The sequence below is a fragment of the Brienomyrus brachyistius genome, chromosome 3, assembly GCF_023856365.1.
Source record: "Brienomyrus brachyistius isolate T26 chromosome 3, BBRACH_0.4, whole genome shotgun sequence".
Taxonomy (NCBI): Eukaryota; Metazoa; Chordata; class Actinopteri; order Osteoglossiformes; family Mormyridae; genus Brienomyrus; species Brienomyrus brachyistius.
This window is the reverse complement of record NC_064535.1, coordinates 23,502,734-23,526,002: the sequence shown is the minus strand read 5'-3', so window position 1 is coordinate 23,526,002 and position 23,269 is coordinate 23,502,734. Positions and strand designations below refer to the sequence as shown.

The window sequence follows — 23,269 nt, the reverse complement described above, 5'->3', positions numbered from 1 at the left end:
TGTTAAGTGTTACCGTCAGTATTAGGAGAGATGTCCTAATGATTCTTGTTTTTGTGTGTTGGTGCAGCTAGTGAGTAACTCCTGCTATTCTTTAAAATGCTACAGTTCGGTTTTTATCAGAATCATGTTTTCGCATGAAAATGGAGGCTGCGTGCTTTGTGGGGGGAAAACGAACAGCAATTATGTACCGGAAGGGCAAACATCCTTATTTCAGGAAAAAGAACTCACCAGCGGGAAGCTTTAAACAAAAAAAGTGTATTATATAGTGTGTTTAAACATTACCGGCCAGACAATAGCTTCTGTGTTTTATTATTAATTATTAATTTAATCAAACTTGTGGTTAAGTCAAATGAATTGATTTCACAAGTCCAGCACAGAGTAAACTGTGGTATTATTCATTGAAAAAGTCCACAGTAGTTCCATTTCCACACACAGACACGCACACACATTATTTAAAAAAAAAAAAAAACAGGGCCCACTGAAGGCAGCTGAACTTTTCACGCCCCCTGAAGCCACAGATTCAGATGGTTTGCGGTTTCTGCAGCTGGTGCACTGAGACACTGTCATGTGAAAACTATTCCACTCCCTGAGCCCTGAACGGCATCGGCCATTAATGAATGACAGACCACAGGATGAGGTCATACCGACAGCGGGTCTCAACAGCCAGACCTGAAAGCTGCAAAAAAATAAAATAATATTTAAAAGAAAGAAAAAAAAAAAAAAAGCTTGATACTCGCTTCCAGTAAGGGAACAAAAATGTTAATATATTTTTCGTATTTTTTACTTTTTCCATACACTCTTTAAACAAAAGTCAACTGAATCGAGTTGGAAAAAACAGCACAAATCCACAATGAGAGCAGACTAAACAATATGAGCTCGGCCAAGGAAAACGGTAAGTAACTCCAGACATACAGTAACGCCGAAGAATTTCTTACGCTAATTGCAAACTATCAAATCTCACAATGGAATCTGTGTACGTCAGGAGTGCGCCAGCGACTCCCCTGCCAAAATATTGTTTTTAGGTGTCAACTTCTGAACAGAAGACGACGACTGTTTGGTGGAGGCCATTCAAGAAGGCAAACCACAAGTCATACTGAGAATCAAAATACACAGAAAGGGGATTTATAAACACTGGGAGGGTCATGTGATCCACATTTGACATGATGATACCACAAGGGTGGCGGGGTGGGGGGGGGGAATATTTTTTTGTGTTGTAAACTAACACCCACATTCTGGGATTACACACTTCAATTTAAAAATTAGACATGATGGAAAGAACACTGCTAAATTAAATACAAGTGTATTTCTGCCAGTCCATGCCGGACCCCAAATCACAGGTGACAAAACGCCTCCGGAATGCGTGGTGGAGGGCAGCTCAAAGACTAAGACTGGGGAGGGGGGGTGGGGAGACCGGGGCAGGCATCAGACATGGACTGTCAGACTGTGACAGCATGTGGCGCTCTGTTTTCATAAGTCCAAGTCATGCTCCTACTTTCCAAACTTCAAACAGCTGAAATACCACAGCATTCATAAAACAGAACTGAACTACTGGGAATTAAAAAGAGGAAAGGAGGGGGGAAGTGGAGAGAAAGAAACACAAAAAGGTAGCAGACCTCAACAGCAGATGGTAAAATTAACATTTCAACAGCTCTTGCCTTTCATCTCGGGTCTCTGCAGAACCTCGTTTTCTGGAAAAAATGTAAGGGCTCACTTTAGAAAGATACCGAATCAGGGAAAGGCTTCTGGAAAAGAAGGAAGGGAGGGAATATTGGGTTATTACTCCTGATGGTCCTTCCCTATGAAAAATTAAATAGCTCTGTTTTGCCAGTCCCCCCCCCCCCCCAAGTATCCAGAGTTATGGAAACATCATTGAAGTAATTTATATGTGAAACAGCACCTGATGAAGGAAAATGAAGCATGTTTAGCTTTTTTTTCGGGGGGGGGGGGTTCTAATCTCATGCTTTCAATTTCTTCAACCTTGTGGCCACATTTATTTTACAGCTTCCAGGTAAGCGGGACTGACTCTCAGCCAAATACCTGCACCCGTCAGTAAAATGTGTCGAGCGAATAAAAAGACAGTCAGAGCAAGAGCATCTACAGCAAGAGCATCTGCAAAAACAGTGGTTTCATTAAAATTATAAAATTGCATTGAAACATAAGGAAAGGCACATTCGAGTCATTAAACAAGGCTGACTCATATAAATGAGCGGAGACAGGCTGTCATAGTCTCTGTTGGTTGAAGTCTGACAAACGTCACCACACACACCGGAAGCACCCATAGATTGGGGCTACAGGACTCCTTAAGCACCGGAGAGCCCCTACAGTCTAACTCCTCAGGCTAATATTCCTGGGTACCATTTAACAGAGACCCACTATTAGATGTGCAAAGTGCAACGGCCGACGCGTTCAATTAAACCAACAGCACATCCTCTCCACGCCACAGGCTGCCGGCAGTAGCGCATTTACACCGGGCCCTTGAAATCACTACAAAATGCCCTCCCCGGGTAGCGGCAGGAAAGCACCGAGCCACCGAACTCATCAACGCATTTCACACACCGTAAATAAATACATAACGTTTCGACGGCGAAAGAAAATAAATTGCGAGTGTAAACAGCCTCGCTCTCCGAGGCATTCAGTACAGCCTATCTGTAGTGTCTATTAATTTGACACAGTTATGGCTAAATTACATATGTTCCACCTCTGTGACATTTTAAATGCAATTAAAGCTGGTTATGAAAGTGTGTGGACTTCCATATGATGAAGGAAATCACTTCTGTGATTAACATGCAAACGAGCTCATGCTGGCCGAATAGATTGGGGTTTGAAAACCTCAATTACTTTTGTGTGATTATCTATTTACCAGTACACAGGCTTTCATTTCTCATCTCCATCTCTGCCGCCCATGCAGCCCCAAAGTACTCATCGCACATTTATTTGTGACAGACATATTATTGAAATACAATTACCGTTATTTTTCATGCTGGCGTACTGTCTATTTTTATATTTTTTTTATGGACACACAGAAACAAACACGTCTTAATTTCATGAGAGTATACACCACTCAGTGTTTCTACCTTTTTTAATTATTATTATTATATATTTTTTAAAAGATCTATTTAAAGCATACCTACTATAGTGTGTGTGTGTGCGTGCGTGTGTGTGTATTCCTTACCTTATGGGGACACAATGTCCCCACGACGTGATGAGTACCCGTTTTATTCACTCAATGTAATATAAATCTGTGGCTGCAATGACAAAACTAATGGTTATGGTTAGAGCTGGGTGGGGGTTAAGGTTGTCATAGTTAGCGTTGGCATTTTTCCCATAGAAATGAATGAGCGGGCCCCATAAGGATATGTTTACCTGACGTGTGTGTGTGTGTGTGTATGTGTGTGTGTGTGTGTGTGTGTGTGCGTGCATATGCTCGCACACACATTTTGTACTGGACCTCAAATGGGTAGAATAATGACAAGAACAGGAAGTACCAGGAAAAAAGGTCACTCCCTTCTACACACCTTCTGTTTTATCCCGTTACACTTTCTGTCGGTGAGGCAGGTGCGCATAATTAAAAGCAGCCTGCGCAGAGCGCTGCTAAAATATTGCGGCGGGATAATCTATATCAAATGAAGCGGAGTCGCCCGTTTCGGCTCTAAATGAAGTCTGGCCAAAGGAACACTCTGTTGTATTAGGTACCCGATGCTGAAGTAATTATCGAAAGGCGGCGAGACAGCATCACAGGCCTTTAATTGAATTAATTTTGCTGGATGGATAATCGTCAAATTCCTGCTGGATGAAAATGCGTCCTGAGAAATGAAAATGGCAAATTACAAATTTCCAGGGATCTACATCACAGGAAAAGGGTAAATCCCCCCCCCCCCACCATCCTCCGTTTTCCTCCCCTGTCCCTCCGGTGTAAATAAGACTTGTACTGCCTCGCTGTTACTCTCCCTAATTGAGTGAAATTCTTCATCCAGACTAAACAGATCTGTGCGTTTGAACTGCTTAAAATCCATGGCGACGCATTAAATAAAGAACGCCGTAAAATATCGTAATTGTTTCAGTAGCGGGCCTAACAAACGTAGTGGACGAGGGGACACAGCTGTAAAGTTAAAATGATCAGGACACGCATGTGGTTTTTAAAAGATTACCACAGGGCAACTGGCAGGCAAGTATTTGTTTCCAGTACATTTTTACAAAAATAACACTAGGAAAATAAAACAGATTCCTGGGAATTCTGCACCCCAGCACACTCTACAGACGCAGTGGAGAACTTTAGTGAGTAATGAGTAAGTGATTTGTAAGCAGAGAGTCTGCGTTTAAAATGTCAGCACGCTGCTTACGCCGTGTATTCCGACTGTAATGACAAAACACGGGCTTGGGGATGAATCACGGCCCTTAGGGACGACAGTGATTGTGCCTGAGGTCTCAGCATTTCAGCGCGACCTGCGCTTTCGAACGCAGCCTGTTGCTTCAGTAGAAGAAAAGGTCCTGAAAGTGGAAACACTGCCATCCAGTGATGAAGTTTCTCAGAACTTCTTCAGCTCCAGAAACAGCCTGTTGCCATAACGCACGCGAGTGGGCAGCTGCCAGACAGCCCCGCGAAGGGTCCTACCCACAAACTACAAAACAAGGTGGGAGTTTAGTAGCCCCAGCAGCCTACAGTGCAAGACTGGAGGAGAAAATGTTGTAGCTTTCACAATAACCAATATTCCCACGAGAGACACGCAGCACTGCATTAGTCGGGAGGTGAAGAATGTGCCCAAGGTAGGGAGAAGTAATAGAGTTTGTAAGGAGAATAACATGTCCGGAAATGAGGAACAGCCAGCAGTCTCAGGTATGGAGGAGCAGTGGCTTGGTAGTGTCAAGGTGACACGTGGGAGTGAAGAACAGCAGGGTGTCACATTTGGAGACCTGAGAACAGCGTGCCAGACAGCAGGACGCACGAGTGAGTAGCAGTAGATGTTAATGAGGATCAATGGATGAGTGTTAAGGACAAGGCGAGGAACCTGCTGGAGGACCGATATCCCAGGATCCCCCAGAAACGCATCGCCCCCTCTCAGTGCTGCTGTAGCTGTCTGCTCTCCAGAAATACACATTTTACCATATTTGAACCAAACATAAAGAATTATCGGATTAAACTCCAAGAACAATCTGTTACAATTTCTTAATTCCTCATGCTTTAACACATCCGTAGTCACTTGGCTCAGAACAAATCCGACATAAAGCTTAAATATACCAAGGCTCCCCAATATAGGCTTAATTTACATTTAATTAGACATAAACTAAATGGCATAATTAATACCTGCACCGCCGCTCTCCATTATAGGTGGGATTCTCGTTATGTTTTAAGTGCCTTGAATCAGTCAGACTGCTCCTTCCAGCTCAAACTAAAATTATTGATCTGTGAAACAGAACTCCAGGGAGGTAATTCACTTGATGTTATATATCTAATGATGAGACGAGTAACGATTATACCATTTGGTAATTAAACATCTTACAAACCATGTCGTTGGCTGTGCGTCAGAAAGGTCAGTCAGGGTCTGTTGTGACCGTTTTTCATTTTTATTTGGTGTGGAGATGCGGGGGTGGGGGCTGGGATAATAGGAAAAACCCGTGAGGGGCTTTGGCGGCTAATAACGCAGAGCCTAACGGTTCGGGGAGAAAAACAATTACAATTACGACGACGGCAACAGCGCATGGCGCAGCGCCGCATTACGAAATGTGAGGCATTAAAAAATACAGAGGCAGTAGCATAGTCCGGAATCCTACCTGTCTATAAAGCTTTGGCAAATCAGGGTCGTACAGGGTATTCTGCATGTACCCGTGTGTGGATGCATAGCTGTTTTGACTGAAACGTACAAAAAGAAAAAATACCAAACACAAATTATATTTTACTGCCGCACATTTACACACAGATCCTACCTGATATATTGATAACTAAGTGCTAATTATATTAGCTTTGTCTGCGCCGAGCTGCTACGGGAAGGGAAGTAAAGGCCAGCGTCGTCATGAGATGGTACACGTTTGCCGTGACAGGTGCAATTTGGCTCGCCAAACACATTAGAAAAGGGCATGGAACGGGCAGGCCCTGCCGCAGACACCGAATCTCCCGCCTGAATATCTCACACTCGAACAATTAAGGTCTGCAAACTTCTTCTTCATAAATTGGTCCCCATCCTTAACAAGGCTGCCGTCAGCGGCTCCTGGACTGTCACCGTTCCCTGGTGCAACTAACAAAAACATCATTTGCATCGCATTAATATCCCCGGACTGACCGCGGCCAACTAGCCTCCGAATCGGAGTTCTGCCACCTCATTTGTGTATTTTCGGACTCCTTCCCTGCTCCGTGAGACGTTACCCCTGTATTTTTGGATCGCGTCTTCAGCACAAGAGCCTTAAAAACTAATGTGCGTCTGAAATTTAAAATAACCCCTATTTATAAACGGACATCACTTGTTGTAAATGTTTGGTTTTCAGGTCTCCCCTAAGTGATATGAAATAAACACTGCCAAGGGGAAAAGGCAGCTTGGATTATAGCCAGGAGGAACATCTGAGCGCACCGCAAGACGGGCACATATTTTAACGACGGGAAAACAGAGCCGGTAATGCCAGACCCAACGTGCTCAATAATGAATACATGTGAGATTACAAAACCCATTCCAACATTTACATAATGTAAAACACCCCCCCCCCCCCCCGCCTCGTTTTGCTACACAAAAAAAAAGAATGGCGAAAACTATCACGGTGTTGAAATATTTGACAAAAGGACAAGTCTGGAATTCGGACTGACCAACTGCCTCCAACAATACAGATAGCGTTAAACACATTCTTAAGCAGCTGACTGAGAAAGACCTTGAGGAATAATTATTGGGTACAATGCAAATGTATTAGCATGTCACCCATACCACTTCAGAAAGCCAGAGAAATGCTATCACCCACTAGAGACTTAACACAATTCCTGGGGAAAATGGAAGGTTTATAAAAGGTATTTAAAAGTGGCTTTAACTCTATAAGAGGGGCGTCTTACATTTGCGCGGCTGAAAATGAACCGAATGTTTGTATAATGTGAAGCGGAGCTCGCAGATAAGGGAACGGCTTCAGAACGGAGACCGATCAGATTGCAGACGTGTGCGAAGGGGTTACGTGGCTAAAGCCGCCACTGCCATTGTCCAGTGTGGCTTATTCAGAAAGTGCATTAATTAAATTTCCATATAAATCAAAAACGCAACCGGCCTGAAGAGGTTGCTGTATAGAACAAAAACGTCTAGGGATCAAAGACGCTTTCTGAAAACCATTTTGGTGATTAAGCATTCCCCGACCTGAGGGTCCGCATCGGTCCAGAACCACTGTCTCCTTTCGGAACGGACCCTTTAGTTCCGGGGATGCGAATTCCGGCCAAGAGTGTTAAACGCGTGACAGACGTGTAAATGGTATATCGGCGGGGTGCTTAGCATCACAAGGTGACACGGCGACGCTCATCGCAGAAAACCCAGCCTAGAGTTGCATGCCGAGTGTGGTGGTCACTTCCCCACACGCCGAGTGCGACAGCCAAATTCAGCCGCTAATCATGCATCGCAGGGCGTCGCATGCAGAACCGATTTCACTCACATGTGCCACACACGCAGGCTCTGGAAATCCAAAAGCCCCCAGAAAACCCCAATGGCCGTGTCAGTTAGGCTAAATCATACATGTTTGGCGGCAAGTGACTTCATAACTGAATTTGTATGGATAGTTGAAATCACGTTATAACAGATATAGCAGCTAACAAGGTGATCTACTAGTTCCGGAATATCTGCTGCCAAAAATCCCACTCTGTGCACCAATGCATCCAAGTTCTGTGTAAGAGCCCAGGATGTTACCATAATCGCCACCAATTCCAAGTATATGACATTAAGCTGGGGATGCAATGTTCCTTTACTCCCTCCTAAAATTAAGAGCGGCCCTTTGTACACATTCATAATCCCAGTGATGGACGGAATGAACCTGCTGTATGTTAACTGATGTCTTGACCTGCAGCTCACCTAGCTGGTTTACCACATATACTGCGGTGCAGCTAGCTGTAACTGTGCCCTTGCTTTACAGAAAATAAGACTCACTCTCTTGGCCTCCAGGCATTTTCAGTTCCTCTAATATTCTTCTGCACTTTCCCAGTGCATTTCCCCGCATAATTCATATCACACTGGTGCCAGATCTTGTATTCTTTGGCCATGACTAGCAACTCAGAGAAATCAAGTATTTTGGCTTCGCTTCAACTTAAAAAAAGAAAAAAGAATTCCTTCACTTGTCTTAAATAGTAATGAACTGAGAGTCTTTCATCACCTTCCATATCTTGGGCAACACGGATACAAAACACGAAGTCCGAGACAAATGACCAAGTGAATATTTGTTTCCAAAGGACAGTAAAATATTAGATTAGTGTGCACATGGAAATTCCACAATAGATAAGGGTTAAAAACAACATATTTGCTTCTCTGGTGGGTCCTAATATGGTGCTTATGAGAAACTCAGTTCAATATTATAAAAGAACAACTTTTTAATAATGCCGAAAACCAGATCTTCCATTTGTGGTGAGTGGGGCAGTTCAAATGCAGGTAACTGTGAAAGGGCCCTTCAAACACACTGACAGACTTTTCCACAGGCAAGTCTCCATGTGACTCGCTGTTGTGTGTGTGTGTGTGTGTGTTCTTATTTTACCTGCCAGATCATTCTGTTCTGTTCCAGAGAATTCTCGCATGGCAAACTGTTTTATTTACTTTATCTTCAATAAAATGGTTCAGTGAGCATTAGCGACTCGGACACACTGGTTTCAATCAGTCCCTGAGTGAGGGCGTCAATCTGCATTATAGTGGCAGCTTGGGGGTGGGGTGGGGGGGGGGCTGAGTGAGCGATAGGCCCAGGCCTGACGGGAGGCCCCTGACCCATCACCATATCAGCAAGGACCATGGGGGCGCGTTTAAATAAACAAAACAACAACAAATCTCAGACCACAGATAAGCCAGGACCAAAATCAGTGCAGGCAGGAAGCTGACCTACATGGGTGGACCCTGTATCACCTCGATGCTACCAGTCCTGGGTGTTTTGGACGCAGCCGAAACAGAAAACCCCTTCAGAAAAACCAAGAAGTGCCTGGTACCGCTGTGGGGCATGTTGTCAGACACTCATTACATCTGCCACATACGCTGCAGTCAGCCACACTTAACCAAAGGTTTCTGTGAACTGCTGCCGACTGAGAAATTCCTTTCAGCTTTTTGAGCAAACGAAAATAACGTCAGATCTGGAATGTACTACGTGCAAAGTGTTAAGCATAAAACTGATAGAAAGATGACCGATTGCGACGAGTATTGGACCCCTCCCCCAGAAATCTCCATGTCCTATATGCAGTGGTCCAGTGGTGATCCTGGTGGGGAGAAGGTGTACCTGAAGAGCCACATCTGATGTGAAGATGCTCATCGGCCCGGGTAACCCGATGAAGCACACTGCCATTGGTCCTCCTACCCGACTCGGCCCAGACAACTACAGAGGACCCGGGGCAGTCAAGTGTGACGGGGGGATGATTGACAGCTCCCAATAAGAAGCAAAAGAAAGAATGTGGGTGGGGGATTCATGAGGAGTAATTGAAAACCACAGTCTGTGTCAAGCCTGAGTTTGTCAACAGAGAGGTATATTTTCCAGAAGCCTTTGAGTCAGTAGACTGAATGATTTTTAGACCATTCTAATTCATAGGTAGCCTCTTACTTCTACCTTATATGTACAGGTGACATCTACCACACCTGTCAGTGCTTTAGAACTAAAGAGCGGGTCTTTGGGCACGGAATCCACTGAGTCAGCAGGCCAGGTGTTTGACTGCCTTCTACCTGCTCGCCAGGAGCTGAGGACGAACCTGATTTAGGCCTCACTGACCTACAAGCCCCGAGCTCTGTTACCACGGCAACACGGAACACCAAGGTCATAAACTCCATGTATTCCACCTGACCTCCAGACCCTGCGCTTTAGGCCAACTAATTGGCTCATCATCCCGGCCTGGCTTTTAAAGGCACAGTGCCAAAAGGACAGTGAGGGCGAAGGGATCTTCCATTGTGACAGGCAGCACACTTCCAGGTCAGGTCATTTCCGCAGTCCTGGAAGGCCGAGTTAGATCAACATTAGCAAGAGATACGTTACACACCTGTTTCGACTTTAGGCATTCATCCCGAGGAATCAGAAACCTATGCCGCTTGCCTGTGGTTCTTAATTTAAACATATGGCATCTTTCAGGACGTCACCCAAAGTCAGGACGGAGTTATCCGACGACCTGTGTCATGGGTTTCCACTGGTTCCACGAATCGACCGGTTGTTGACAAATGAAAAAATAAAAGATGGACGATGACATTCAGCAGCATCAGAGGAGAAGACCCACATCGTACCGTTGCTAAAACTCCGACGACACTCTTTTCAAAGTCAAGAACTGTTCTCTCATTGTTAGAGCTAATTCCATTAGTATCAACGAACAGAAAAAAAAAAAAACATAATCCACAAAATGATATACGTGCGTCATTAAGGAAAGTCAACGCTAACTGAAAGCTTGCCGGATCAAAACGGGGAAACTTCAAATCATATCCTAATCCAAGACACAGCGTCTTTCTTGCCATTGAGGACCGTGGATCCTGACATTTCATTTCTCCATCTAACCTTTAACTTCAAGGGCTCTCAAAATGTCAGCTTTACAAAGAACACAATTCATGTTCACAGAATAATGCGTCCAACAATAGAAAAAATAGATGTTAAAAAATATATATACAAATTCGATATTTGATTTTAAAGTGTTTTCCGGGTTTTTTATTTGGATAAAATTACTGGTCTGGGTTGAGAATGACAGAAAGAGAATGGCTGTTATTCACGTTCAAAAAGATCTGTCAAATGAATACTGTATAATTTTGGACTAAGTGGATAAAAAATATATATTTCACATAAGAAAATTTGTCAAAAATATGGCACACTGAACTAATCTAATTTACATTTATATGAACCTTTTCAATAGCCAATTATTTCCATAATCTACAAGTCTCATAACTCACCAGGAATCCAAAATCCTTTAAATGCAATTGCTTCAGAGGCAAAAAATTACCTTAAAAATAAAATGTTTCCACCAAACAAAATGGTGCTTGTACAGTGTTTAATTTAGACAGACAGTGGTGTGTCACTGGCATAACTTCCGGGCATCAAACTTCCAAATACACTTAATCCACAAACATTTCCATAGAAATAACTCCACCTCCCATCAGGTATCACTGTCACCATGATAACACTCCCTCCCAGTCCTGCGACAGAAATGGGACCTTTCACGGCAAATGTGACATTTTCCTTTTCATTCACGCTCTGTGTACATGTTAAAGCCAATGCTGGTATCAGGCACGGAGAAAAGTATAAATATTGACAGTCATTCAGTTAGGTTTGGTATCTTTTGATCTTAAACCAACAGCCTTGCCATCTTTTCCTGGATCTGACTGCATTTATCATCCATGTTCAACACTGTTTATGATTCCTGCTGCTATGGGATATATCTTGCCATAAACCATATTAATGTCTTGCAAATAAGGGCCATAGACTTTTTTAATGAAAAAGCTTGTCTTTAAGACTGAGATTCGCATCCCTGGCAACCTCAACCCCTCCAGGAAGAGAGCCAGCTGAACATATTTTTGGGGGGGGCAGGAACAGCCTGTTGACAATCAAGCCCGCTGAGGAATCATCACCACGCGGAATGCAGGTACCAGCAGTGGCGGCCTGTCACCGGAACGAATTTTCTCGGTTCCCTACCTCGACACGCGAGTCCGAGTCAAAGCGGATCAGGAGCAACGCCGCGTGAGTGAAGAGTCAGTGTCACGGTGCACCAAGTGTGGGAGCACTCCCAAATGCAAACTCTCCAGAGTGGGAACTCTGCTTCCAATTTAGTGCGTGTCACCAGTATCTCCAATGCAAGGTGGCACCCTGCTCTAGGATAACCAAACTACCTCCAATCTTATTCCTAAAACAAACATATGGATTTAAACCAAATCTCCTTAAGGTGAGAAGAAAGACTGGTCAAGACCAATGAAAAGTCCAGCTGTGTGTCTAAAAATAGCCGCTGTTCATAGGTTGACGTTAGAGATAAGAGTGAAATACAGCCCTGCATTCACTTCCTTGTAGAGACCTTTGGGTTGGGGTGGGAGGGGCAGGAATGCAGTAGCTACAGGCTGCTGGAGGGTACACAGAGAAATCACCCACCACCCCCCAGGCCTGTCCATAAAAGGCAGGGGCCCTTAATCTAAAGAGGGCAAATGGAGTGGTTAATTAGCATAGCATACTCTTAGGATCAATACCCGTAAAGACCGAGGTGCCTTTCTGGAAGCCCATTGTCATACTAGCCTTGTGGCGACAGTCTTCCCTCTCATTCTCTACCTCCTTCTTCATTCCTCCCATTCACATTCTAAATCGCTATCGCTGGCATTCCGACGTAAGATACTTATTATTTTTAGATACTTTTGATCAGTGCCATGCGACCCTGGTGTCATGTTACCAGGACTGTCAAGTTCCAATGGCCACAGTCGGGGGAGCTTGCTGCCCCCTGAGAGCTCGACTGAGACTAAGACTTGGGCCTGGAAGTCAGAGTGCCGGTCGAGAAGCGGGAGTGTGGCGAGCCTTTGAAGGGAGAGGCCTTTGTTCGGAAGGCTTAACTTTAAACTCTCCTTGAGGACTATGAAATGGGATTGACCAATGGACCTGATCTCAAAGATGCACTCTCTGCCAGGGTTAACTGTGAATAAAGATTAAAACAGGCATTCTGTAATCTCTAACCCCCCCCCCACCCTTCCCCATCCACCTTCTTGTCCTGCCCAAGTCAGGCAGACAAGGGGGACACCAGTTGGGGGACAGCGAGCCTCTTTGATTTGGCCCCTTCTTGACTATTCATAACGTTCAGTGTCAAAGCGCAGGAGTTAACCGCCTCCCGGTTCTGGAGAGGGACTCTTGATAAACCATCTGGGAAAAGAAATGGCAGCTTCAATATAGCAAGAATTTCATTTTAAATTGAATTTCAGCAAAGCTATCCATCTGGACTTCTTTTAAAACGTAGCCAGATATGCATAATTGCTATAGATTTTATATATGTATATTTAGTCTACGGTCCAGGCAATTACATTTCCCCCCATACTGATTAGAGGACTTGTTTGAGAACAGATACACTTAAGAGTCCATCTTTGAAGATTTAACTGGACACTTGACAGATTAAAAACTTCGAGCAGAATCTCTTTAGGTGGAAGCGGGACTGAGAAAGGCTTTCTCCACAGACATTAGACGGGCCTATAGCCAGGGTGAGCCCTACATACCGACTCAAGCGCTTCTTTGATCAGACTTGGACCTTAAAGGCAAAACTCAGCAGAAATCAGAACTTCATGTTCGGACCCGGGACACTGCAGCAGCCTGGGTGCCCCGGAGCGCGGAGAGTCGCGGTTAAATGTTCATTTACAGATGAGAACAGATCAGCACGCTTGTTGCACCCAAAAATTTGCTACGTCTTTAAATGCACGATAAACTACACTTAAACATCCATATCAAGTCTGTGAACGAATTAAGTGAAAAAGTACATCTGAAATTAGGATTTGGGGAAGAGGAAAATTCTAATTCTCCAATTATATATATTTTTCGGCGGCCCAGCCACAAATGTAGGTGCAGTTTCCAGGTGCAGAATAACCAGCAGTCCCAGCTTGTGGCCAGTTTAACTACATGACCCATTAGCTGCTAAAGCGGGGGACCAGTTACGAAACACAGGCCAACATAAACAGGGGCACGGCGTGTAAGTGATGCCAGCATCAGGAAGTTCTAAGGGAAGAAGGCTGGCGAGACAGAAAAGGGAGAAAACAGCCAGAGACTGTTGCCGTGTGGCCCGGTGGCTCCACTCTCTTTGATCTGCGACCCCCTGCATACCCCCCACCGTGTACCTGCGCCCAGGACCCAGAATCCTTATTGGCAGAACCGGCAAATGAGCGTGATTTTCAGAGTTATCCGGCTTCATCCCGTGCAGCCCGACATTCCTCCTCCCTGTTCATCGCTTCCCGCTACTTCCAGAGCAAAAATGATTCCGGCTGCCGCCGGCACCCAGAAAGGCATCGGGAAAGAGTCAGAATGCAGAGTCGTGAAATTCTGATAAAACTGTACAGCGTGTCCCGTTTACCCAACTGCCCCTGTGCCGCCTGTCACAGCGGACAGATAGGCAGGCATGTGGTGGTGGTGGTGGTGGTGGGGGGGGGGGGCTGGCCGGTCGATGTCACGTTAACATCCCCCGAATCTCCCCCTGCTGCCAGTGACAGTTTTACTGCGGGGGACTGACATTCTTCACCGTCATTTAACGTCCTTCAATCACGAGCAAATAAACGTTCCACCTCCGATAAAGACGATTATCCATGGGGTGGCAACCAATACTCAAACTGTACCTCAGGCCGGTGGGTTAAATAAAACACCCACTGGCACCCGGAAAGCCGCGTACCAAACAACAAACGAGTAACAAACAGGCTCAACTTACCACTTAAACTGGGACTCTGCACGTCTACGGGGTGTTGCTGTCTTAGGCCTTTTACAATGGTAACTGCTGTGACATACTTCATCCTGCAGGAACAAAGGCAACAAAATTAAAGTGTAACAAGCCTCAAAATATCCACAATTTGAACACATTTCTGGACAAAATCGGAGCACTTCCCTTTCCGGAAGGACTGATACCATTTTACCTCACGATCCATGTGCACCTTGTTAGACTAAGCTTTTCTGTGAGATCCAGGGACATTAGTAGGGCTAGTAGTAAAATTAGTAGTAAATGCACACTGATTTATTTAAATAGAGCATTCATGATCATTTTCATTCAAATCAGAGCCCCCTAGTAAAGGCTTGGTTCCCCTTCTCATAAATCTACAGTGTTGCTGCTATCTAGATCCATGCTGTGAGAATTGGTCAGAAACAGAAAACTCAGGCAACAATCCGCACAAATTGCAGGTAATTTCTGATTCCTTACATTCTCTTTCTGAATATGTTTAATGTTTGCGATTGACTCTTCCCAGCCTCTCTGGTTAACAGGCTCTCGTGGGCTGTACTTGGGCTTCTGCTCTCTTTCAGCGTATTGCCCCTCTAGGACCAGCAGGGCTGACAGGGTAGCGCTGATCTCTGCCGGGTCTCCGGCAAGTTTCACCTCCTAAAGGTTCATTACGAGCCGCGGCCCCGGGCAGGCCCCTCCGCAGCCGCGCGTCACCGTGTGCGCCCATTCGGATCGGGCCTGGTCCATTTGAGCGGTTACACTCGCCGCGCTTGGGATTGGATCACACGGAGGTCAGGCCCGCCGGTGCCCCCCCGCCCCTCGGCATGCCGGCAAGGCTGCTGGGGGGGCTCCAGCTGACCCCCAGCTCAGGAGGCATTTCCATGACAACGCAAAGCATCCCTTACATCCCTACTCAGTGGACACAGATCAAAACCAAATAAAAATATACTCTCAAAATTCCATTATGTGTTGTCATCACACACACCCTGGTCCACTTTACATTTCTGTCTCATACTTCAACATATTCTGGTGTCATCTTACTCGATGTTATTCGCCCGGGACTCGCCAACTTTGTCACGCTGTCACCGTACCCGCACTCCTCTTGAATCGCGTACGCTGCCCCCCCCCCCCCACCCACCCACCCCGCCGCCTCCAGCCCCCTGCCACTGATGCACGAAAACATGGTCCAGCGGTACTTTTGAGCCGCCAATTGACTACAGCTGATTGGAAAGGTATCATGTACCAGGGACACAAATCAAGCAGCTTATTGCTCCTCCGATGCCAGAAAATTCCATTATGGTCAGTGCCGGGAGGCTCCGCCGGCCCAGCAGGACCAGCCACACGTGAAAGGGGTCCAAGCATGGACGAGCAAGGTGGTCTTGCTTCGCTCGGCACCCGCGTGCGTGGCCCAGGACCCATGGCAAAACACCCCCATGCCCTTTTAAAAAGACAAACATCATGAACACCTTGGAAAAAAATCTGCAGTCTCGTCCGGACGGGAAGACGTGACCGCGATGCCGCACAAGTAGAAACGTCTGAGATGACGAAAGACAACACTGGAAACAGGGAGAAATTTTGACCGTCACAGCATGAGTGAAGACAGGAAACACAAGCAAGACCTGCACTCCACTTCAGATTTCTCCCAGTCAGGATAAATGATCTTCGTCTTTTTTGTAAGCACCCTCTATCTTTGTAGGAAGCTCGCAGACGTACGAGCGGTAAAACCGTAAACAAACAAAGATGTAGGCGCTTAGATTGGGCTGCGGCGGCGGAACACAGCTCATTACACCGCAGCAATAATCCAGAGCTCAATGTGCCAACATTGGGCGCAGCGCGACCCCAGCGCACCGGCACCGAGGAACAAGCCCACTGTTTACGTAACATTTACACGGAGAACTCCTGATTGGGAAGAATCCGTGCACATCGACCACGTTTTCAACCAGCCTTGTGTTTTTGTTAGTCAAGAGGACGACGAATACGTCTATCCATTGATCCATTCATCCATAAACCGCTTTGGCGTTACTGTGCGGCAGTAAGCAGAGAGCCAATCCCAGGCAGGAAGACACCAAGGATGGGCAACAACTGGGGCCAATAAGGAATTCTGTATTATGCCATCACATCAAACTACATCAAATGAATGAATTAACTATACTACACAATACCAATTAATGAGAACTGTAATATACAGGACTACATCCTCGGTCGTTGTTCAAATTCACCACAGTATTCCTGCCTGAGCGGATACACAAGGCTCATCTTGGTACTACGACGGGAACCAAAGTGACCGTCTGTAACACGGGGAAGCCCAACAGTCACCCCAATGGTCACCCAGAATCAGCAGGCCTACACGAGTATTCCAATTCCTCGCCTCCCATTTGAAGGGCACTGTGTTTGCTGAGAGGGTAACCATACCCCTCACCCTCTCCTGGGAACTAGGACATAAGCACAGAAAAACGTTTGCTTTGTCATAAAAGGTTCCTAAAAACCCCACACGACTACCAGCGGGGTGGTGACTAACCAACGACAGACAGAGATTATCGCACTATTACCCGAAGCCATTTCCCATTTACCCTCTCGACCGGCGGTCATTACAATTGGCAAGTGAATTACAAATACTACAGATGTCAAAGGGTCAGATTCACAGACACGTGTGTGTGATATAGAGAGTCTCACATATACACTGACATTTGACTCATAGACATAGACAGGAAAGGGCCTGTAGGGTGGTACAGTATTTATACCTAGTATTTATGTTGATTTTCAACATGGAGTTCCAGCACTTCAGTGCTAAGGGCTATTGATTATCAGTGTTAATGCTACTTACTGCAACCAGTCCATCTTAATTTGACTGTTTACTCCTTCATAAACCTGGGCATTACCTTGAAATTACTTGTACACAAGAGTAAATTACCCGACCATTAGGCATTCTCAGGAGTGCAATAACAAATGCATCAGACGCCAGACTGCAAACCGAAATGCTGCTGTTTGTTTACCGTGACTCTGCGTTTCTGCCGCTGCCGTGTTTATGCCGCTCTCTCTGCGGTCACGTAAGACTCAGGCGCTTCACGGGCACCGTCATCAGGCCGTGACTCAGGAGCTCCGGTCCTGCTTCACACAGAGCCGCCCGGAGAGAAGTAGGCTTCCCTTTTAGCGTAACGGTCTTCATAATGACTGAGAATAAAGTGATTCTGGAAGGTAACATTTATTTCACTACGTTAATCTTTCTTTTTTTTTTTTATCATGGCACACATTTTATAATTAAGGGAATACAATAAATATACATAAGACTAACAAGAACAACGAACAGATTAAACAGGAATTTCAAGAAATAGCTACAAAACTTTGGCCGAACACGGCGTGGTTTTCTTCCCCCACCTTTGAAAAAACAAGAGAAACCAGTTCTCCAAAAATAACGCCCAGATTCCGTACTGGAAGTTATCTAGTGGCTGCACAAGCCTCCAGCTCCCGCATGTGCGACCCTTCGCTAGACGCCGAGGGGCCACGCGTTCCGAATATCCCGCCAAGGACCAGTCACCCTCTAAAGCATCCCAGGGCCACCAGGGTCACGGTGCGCCTGCACGTGTCGTTTGTCATCGCTCCCCATAATGGGCTCTTTCAGCGTTAAGGGCGGCATTTACACTAAAGTGATGCGACCTCCCATCACCGACACCAAACATCTCAGATCAAACCAGACCATTTCTTTCTATTACCCCACCCCCACCCTCCCCCCACCCTCTGTGAAATTCATCTAATGAATAAACCCATCTACACACATGTGGGGAATAAAAAAAATAAGAAAAAATAACAACCACATCCTACTAGCTTGCGGTTTATGAACTGCAGCCTATTAAGAGGCGAGTGGAGTAATTAAGTCTGGAGAACAACTGGAGATAAAAACCAAAGAACACCACCCTCAAGGGTCTGGGGAAGGGTGCAGGCATTGTGGCGAACAGTGCTAGTCCTTACCTCTTATTGCTGTTGACACGGCCCTTAAAGTTGTTTGACAAAAAGCCATGAGCTAAACACCACCGAACAGGCGTGAAGAGCCCCTCCCCAAGCAACTGGCTACTTATAGGTCTAAGAAAAATTTCCACTTTGACACAAAAAAATACAACATTCCATATCCATTCTACTGTACATCCTCCTTCAGGCCGTCCGTCTCAAACCCAGTCTAGGTTATTTATAGGTCACCAGGTCATGAAGTCGTCTTTGGAATCGCAGCAGCAGCCTGCAGGCATCGTGACGTGCTGAAACGTGTTCAGCTTACAGCTAACCACATTAAGCAAGCCTCCTCGCTAAAATATAATTAAACCAAGTTAGCTAAATTTATACACAAATATTACTACCAATTCACGTAAAAATTGTGGGAAATTTTTTTTTCATGATAACCTTAGAAAAAAACTTGACTTGATTCTTAAGGTCTTTGAGCCTTAAATGTGACCGAACCCTCCGCCTGTGACCGGCACTTAAATCACGACTGAACGGAACAGTCATGGTCGGGGGACCTGGCTGCCGGCAGCAGGAGACACACCCTAAATCAGAGCCGCCATGTCATTGCTAAGTGTTCGTGTACGTGTGTGCGTGTGTGTCAGACACACATTACATTGTGGGGACCAAACGTCTCCACAATGTGATAAAAAAGCTGCTGATTTGACACTGTGGGAATGATTTTTTCAGTCCCCACAAAGGGAAATTCAATTTCATAAAATCTATGTATAAAAACTGTGTGTGTGTGTGTGTGTGTGTGTGTGTGTGTATGTACGTGTGCATGCATGCCTGTGTGTGTGTGTGTGTGTGTGCGTGCATGTATGTGTGCATGTCTGTATGTATGTGTGCATGCATGCCTGTGTGTGTGTGTGTGTGTGTGTGTGTGTGGTTGGCAGGTGACACACCGGAGGAAACACCCGCCCTCAGACTTACCTTAACGAGAAAAAGTTCACGGCTGGGTGGTGAAAATCAAAACATGGGGGAAGGCGGAGAAGACTGAGGACGTCAGGAGGGGTAAATAAAACATGGCCGCTGATGCGCGTGAGCCGGCCACTTAACACAGGCTGTTAACAGGAAAGGCAGAGGCGGCCTCGCCAATGGGGCCACAGTTAGTGGCCAGCCGACACTTAATAATCCATTTCACAGCGACACGCCGGAAAAAAAAACTTAAATTGGAAGACTTGAACTTCTAACTGCCAAATGTATTTTACTTGATAGCTATACACACTTTTTATGCACGTTCTTTACTTTATTTGGTTACGGTAGGTATTAAGTCCACGCAATTGTATGCAGTACAAGCTCGGCAAACAGATAAAACCATGCTGGGGGAGAGGGGGGGGGATTTGCTTAAAAGCATAAAGCATAATCCACTAACATAATAATACCTTCAATAGGGTTAGCATGCTTTTTAAAAATCAGTCTTATTTAGTGCAGCACACCACTGGAAACACACTTTTGAAAAAAAGTAATGCATTAAATTGTCCACACAAAGCAATAAAGCGGATATTCACCAAACAAACTGCAGCATGAATTTATAAAGCGGCAAGGCCTGCACCGCTCGCGGGTGCCGCTTAACTGCCTCTTAATAGGCCGTCGGCGGTCATGGAAAACAAGCCGACCTCCAGACTGTCGTGAGCTGTGAATCGGGGTGTGGGGGGGGGGGGGGGGTCGGCTCCGAAAGGAATTGGCCGGTGGCTCAGAGGTGTCCAAATTGGGCTGCTTTTATTCCGTCAAGTTTGTTAGACTGCAACGTCTCACTGCCCTTCATGGAATACATATTTCTTTAAGTCAAACCCGCGACACAAAAGAAGTCCAAGCGACCGGCTTCCATGTCGCTCACATCTCACCCCCCCCCCCCCCCCCCCAAGAATTCAAATGCCCTTATGGGTAACTGACATACGCCGGATCCGCAGGAATGTGCTCCCTGGACTGTGTGAAAACATGCGACCGGCGGCCATGCGGACGAAGCCTGCCGGCTGCAATTACCCCTCAAGCTGCGGGCAGCACCTTGCGTGGGGGTTCGGTCCGGTCTAGCTGGACCCAAGCGGCAGGAGGTACCGGGAGAGCAGAGAGGGTGCCGCTTAATTTGGGGGCAGCGGGTGGGGTGACGCAAAATGATACGCTTTCACTCAATTAGCGACACTTAAACCGAAATGGAAAACAAAACCACAATGGAAGATGGAGAGGAAATGTCTCAAACGCTTGTATGCACTGTGCGCCATCCGATAGTAAATCGTTAACCTGCTGTATGTGGCTATAAACCCGCAATACACTCCATTCTTAATAAATTGGCCCGGAAAAGCGGTGTGCGAAATCGGCAGTGAGTATGTCAGGATATTGTGTTCGTGGTCCTACTGTACACACTATACTCCTTAAAACTAACTCTGAAAAGACCCCTGAGATGGTAGAAGTGTACATTTTCTAAATGGAAATCTTTATATTTCATTACAGACCTCAATCGCAACAACTGTACAGCGTATTCTCACCCCCCAAAGAAGTGAACAGAAATATATTTTTGAAAATGATGGATGCATTCGAGACTCTTTCGTATCTTTAGGTAAACAGCATCCCGGGGAGTAAAAATAGGCCCCAGGATCCTGCCTGCCCCCCCCCCCCTTGCTTTTGAACGGGAAGAACGTCTTTCTCCTTTTCGCAACCGACGTGGCCACACTTCTGGGCCTCGCGCGCCGAAAATTAAATTCCCGGGCGAACAATGGCGTATGGGAGCACAGTGGCGTGCCGACGGATGATAGGAGATTACAGGCGTTACGGGAAGAGAAGTAACATGCGGCAACAAGAGGAGCGCTAAACATCAAACAATGACTACGCCGCTAATCTGTTTATGCACAGGGAGTGTTTCAGGGTAACAAGGCCGTGCCGTTTACATCTTAATCGCTGCAAAGTCTGCATCGTAGGGTTCTGCTAAACCTGAAACGTGAGGATGGGGAACACAAGCAGCCTCTAATGGCTCATTGAGAACGGACGGGGAAATATTAACAATGCCAAATCCGCTGTCTGCTATCAGAATATGGGTCTCTTTGGAAACGCGGGCTTTGGGAGGCTCCGTCAGCGTCGATCCCGAATGAGCCCGCCTGAAGCCGGGGAGTGGCTCGGATAAAGGGATGCGTAATTCCGAAAAAGTCCGATTACCCTATACAATAATTTTATCTGTTAAATAAATAACATACCTCTGCTACACAGGGTGTGTGTGTGTGGGGGGGGAGCCACAGTGATGTTCTCCAAAGGGGTGGGGGCGGCAGGGAGGGGGGACACACACACACAAGCCTTATCTGTGTTAGTTGAGCAATTCAGCCTGAACAAAGAGGGTCTTCAAACTCATTCTATTCATCGCTGGACGTGTAATTATCCTCAGTTCATAGTCTAGACGTTACCGCTTTCACAGTATTTAAGACCCCGTGCAACATGCATGCGCGTCTTAGTGGGCCGCACTAAATCTGAGGCAGATAAATTAGCAAAGAATGCAATAAAAAAGGCACAATAAAAGGAACTTTATCCCCCAAACCTTGGCCTCGCCGCTAAATGAGATTTCTTTGAAATGCAGATCAGTGGAACTAGATTAGTGAATTTTAGCTGCTGTCAACATCATAACAAAATACAAATACAATTGTTCCCCAGCCTTATCTGCTTGCTTCCATCTGCTGCCTTGTTATTTACTTTCCTTGATTTACTATGCAGATCTAAATAAGACACATCAAGGAGGGCTTATAGTACAATGGATTTTTAAGCCCTACATCAAGGTATTTGAGTCAGCAGCCCAGAGAGCTGTCATCAAAGACAGATCTCTAATGAACGTCCAGATCAGGGAGGTTTTGGTGCTGAAAGCCGGCGAGAAAAGGCAGAGCCACCAATCAGGGCGGTGCGAGTCGGCCATGGCCACGAGGCCCGGGCGAGATTAACACGCCGCGTGGGGGTGGGAGGATGCAACGCGAGCCAGGTCTACCCAACCCGGGGTGTTTTGGGGCAAATGAGAAAGCCTTGCTTAACTCACAGAGCCTCAATTGGGGTAGGGGGCGTGGCTAAACTATACAAATAATTTAATAAATTCGGAGCACCACTGTGGATGGACGTAAAGGGGGACCTGATCTACTGGGAGGGCGTCTGGCTGCACGGAGTGCAGAGCCACGCCGAAACGCGCCACCATTTTCATTACTGTGACCATCAATTATTCATCGCAAACAACGGCACTGGGCTTCCGAACTTGTCAACGGTGCCAACAGGACAGGAAATTGTCCACCCCATGAACACGCGGCCCTCCCCGATAGCCCACAGCCAGGCTCGTGTGTGTCAATATATTTTACATTGTTTGCACGTGTGTGTGTGTCTGTGTGGTCCAGATATACCTTGCCTGGTGGGGACCAAATGTCCACACGTGGTGAATACCTGTTTTTTCGACCTTATGTTTCCTGGTCCCCATAACGGAAAACTCAATTTTCTAAAAATCCCTGACTGCAATCAAAAACTCTTGTATTTTGTTTGGTTACTTAGGGCCATGGTTTGGGTTTGGGTTATGGTTTGGGTTAGGGTTAGGGTTATGGTTTGGGCTGGGTAGGAGTTAAGGTTGTCATAGTTAGCATTAGCATTTTTCCCATACAAATGAATGAGCGGTCCCTACAAAGATATGATTACAGATCTGTGTGTGTGTGTGTGTGTCTACGCAATATGATAAAAACCTGTTTTTGTGGGGACCAATTTTTCAGTCTCCACAAGAATAACCTCAATTTTATA

The 23,269-nt window shown here is 45.9% G+C and overlaps 1 protein-coding gene across 9 annotated transcripts in view; it reads right to left on the bottom strand.

Moving 5' to 3' along the window:
- The window catches only part of LOC125738201 (forkhead box protein P2-like), a 117,307-nt gene that overhangs the window by 82,840 nt on the left and 11,198 nt on the right, over positions 1–23,269 (bottom strand). For 8 of the 9 annotated variants that reach the window (XM_049006900.1, XM_049006902.1, XM_049006903.1 and 5 more), the window contains exon 2: positions 14,534–14,616. In XM_049006900.1, the coding sequence (XP_048862857.1) occupies positions 14,534–14,615 (82 nt within the window). In that variant the 5' untranslated portion in view covers position 14,616. Of the gene's footprint in view, positions 1–11,793; positions 12,066–14,533; positions 14,617–23,269 lie in introns of those variants that run through there. The other variant, XM_049006906.1, reaches the window with a different exon arrangement.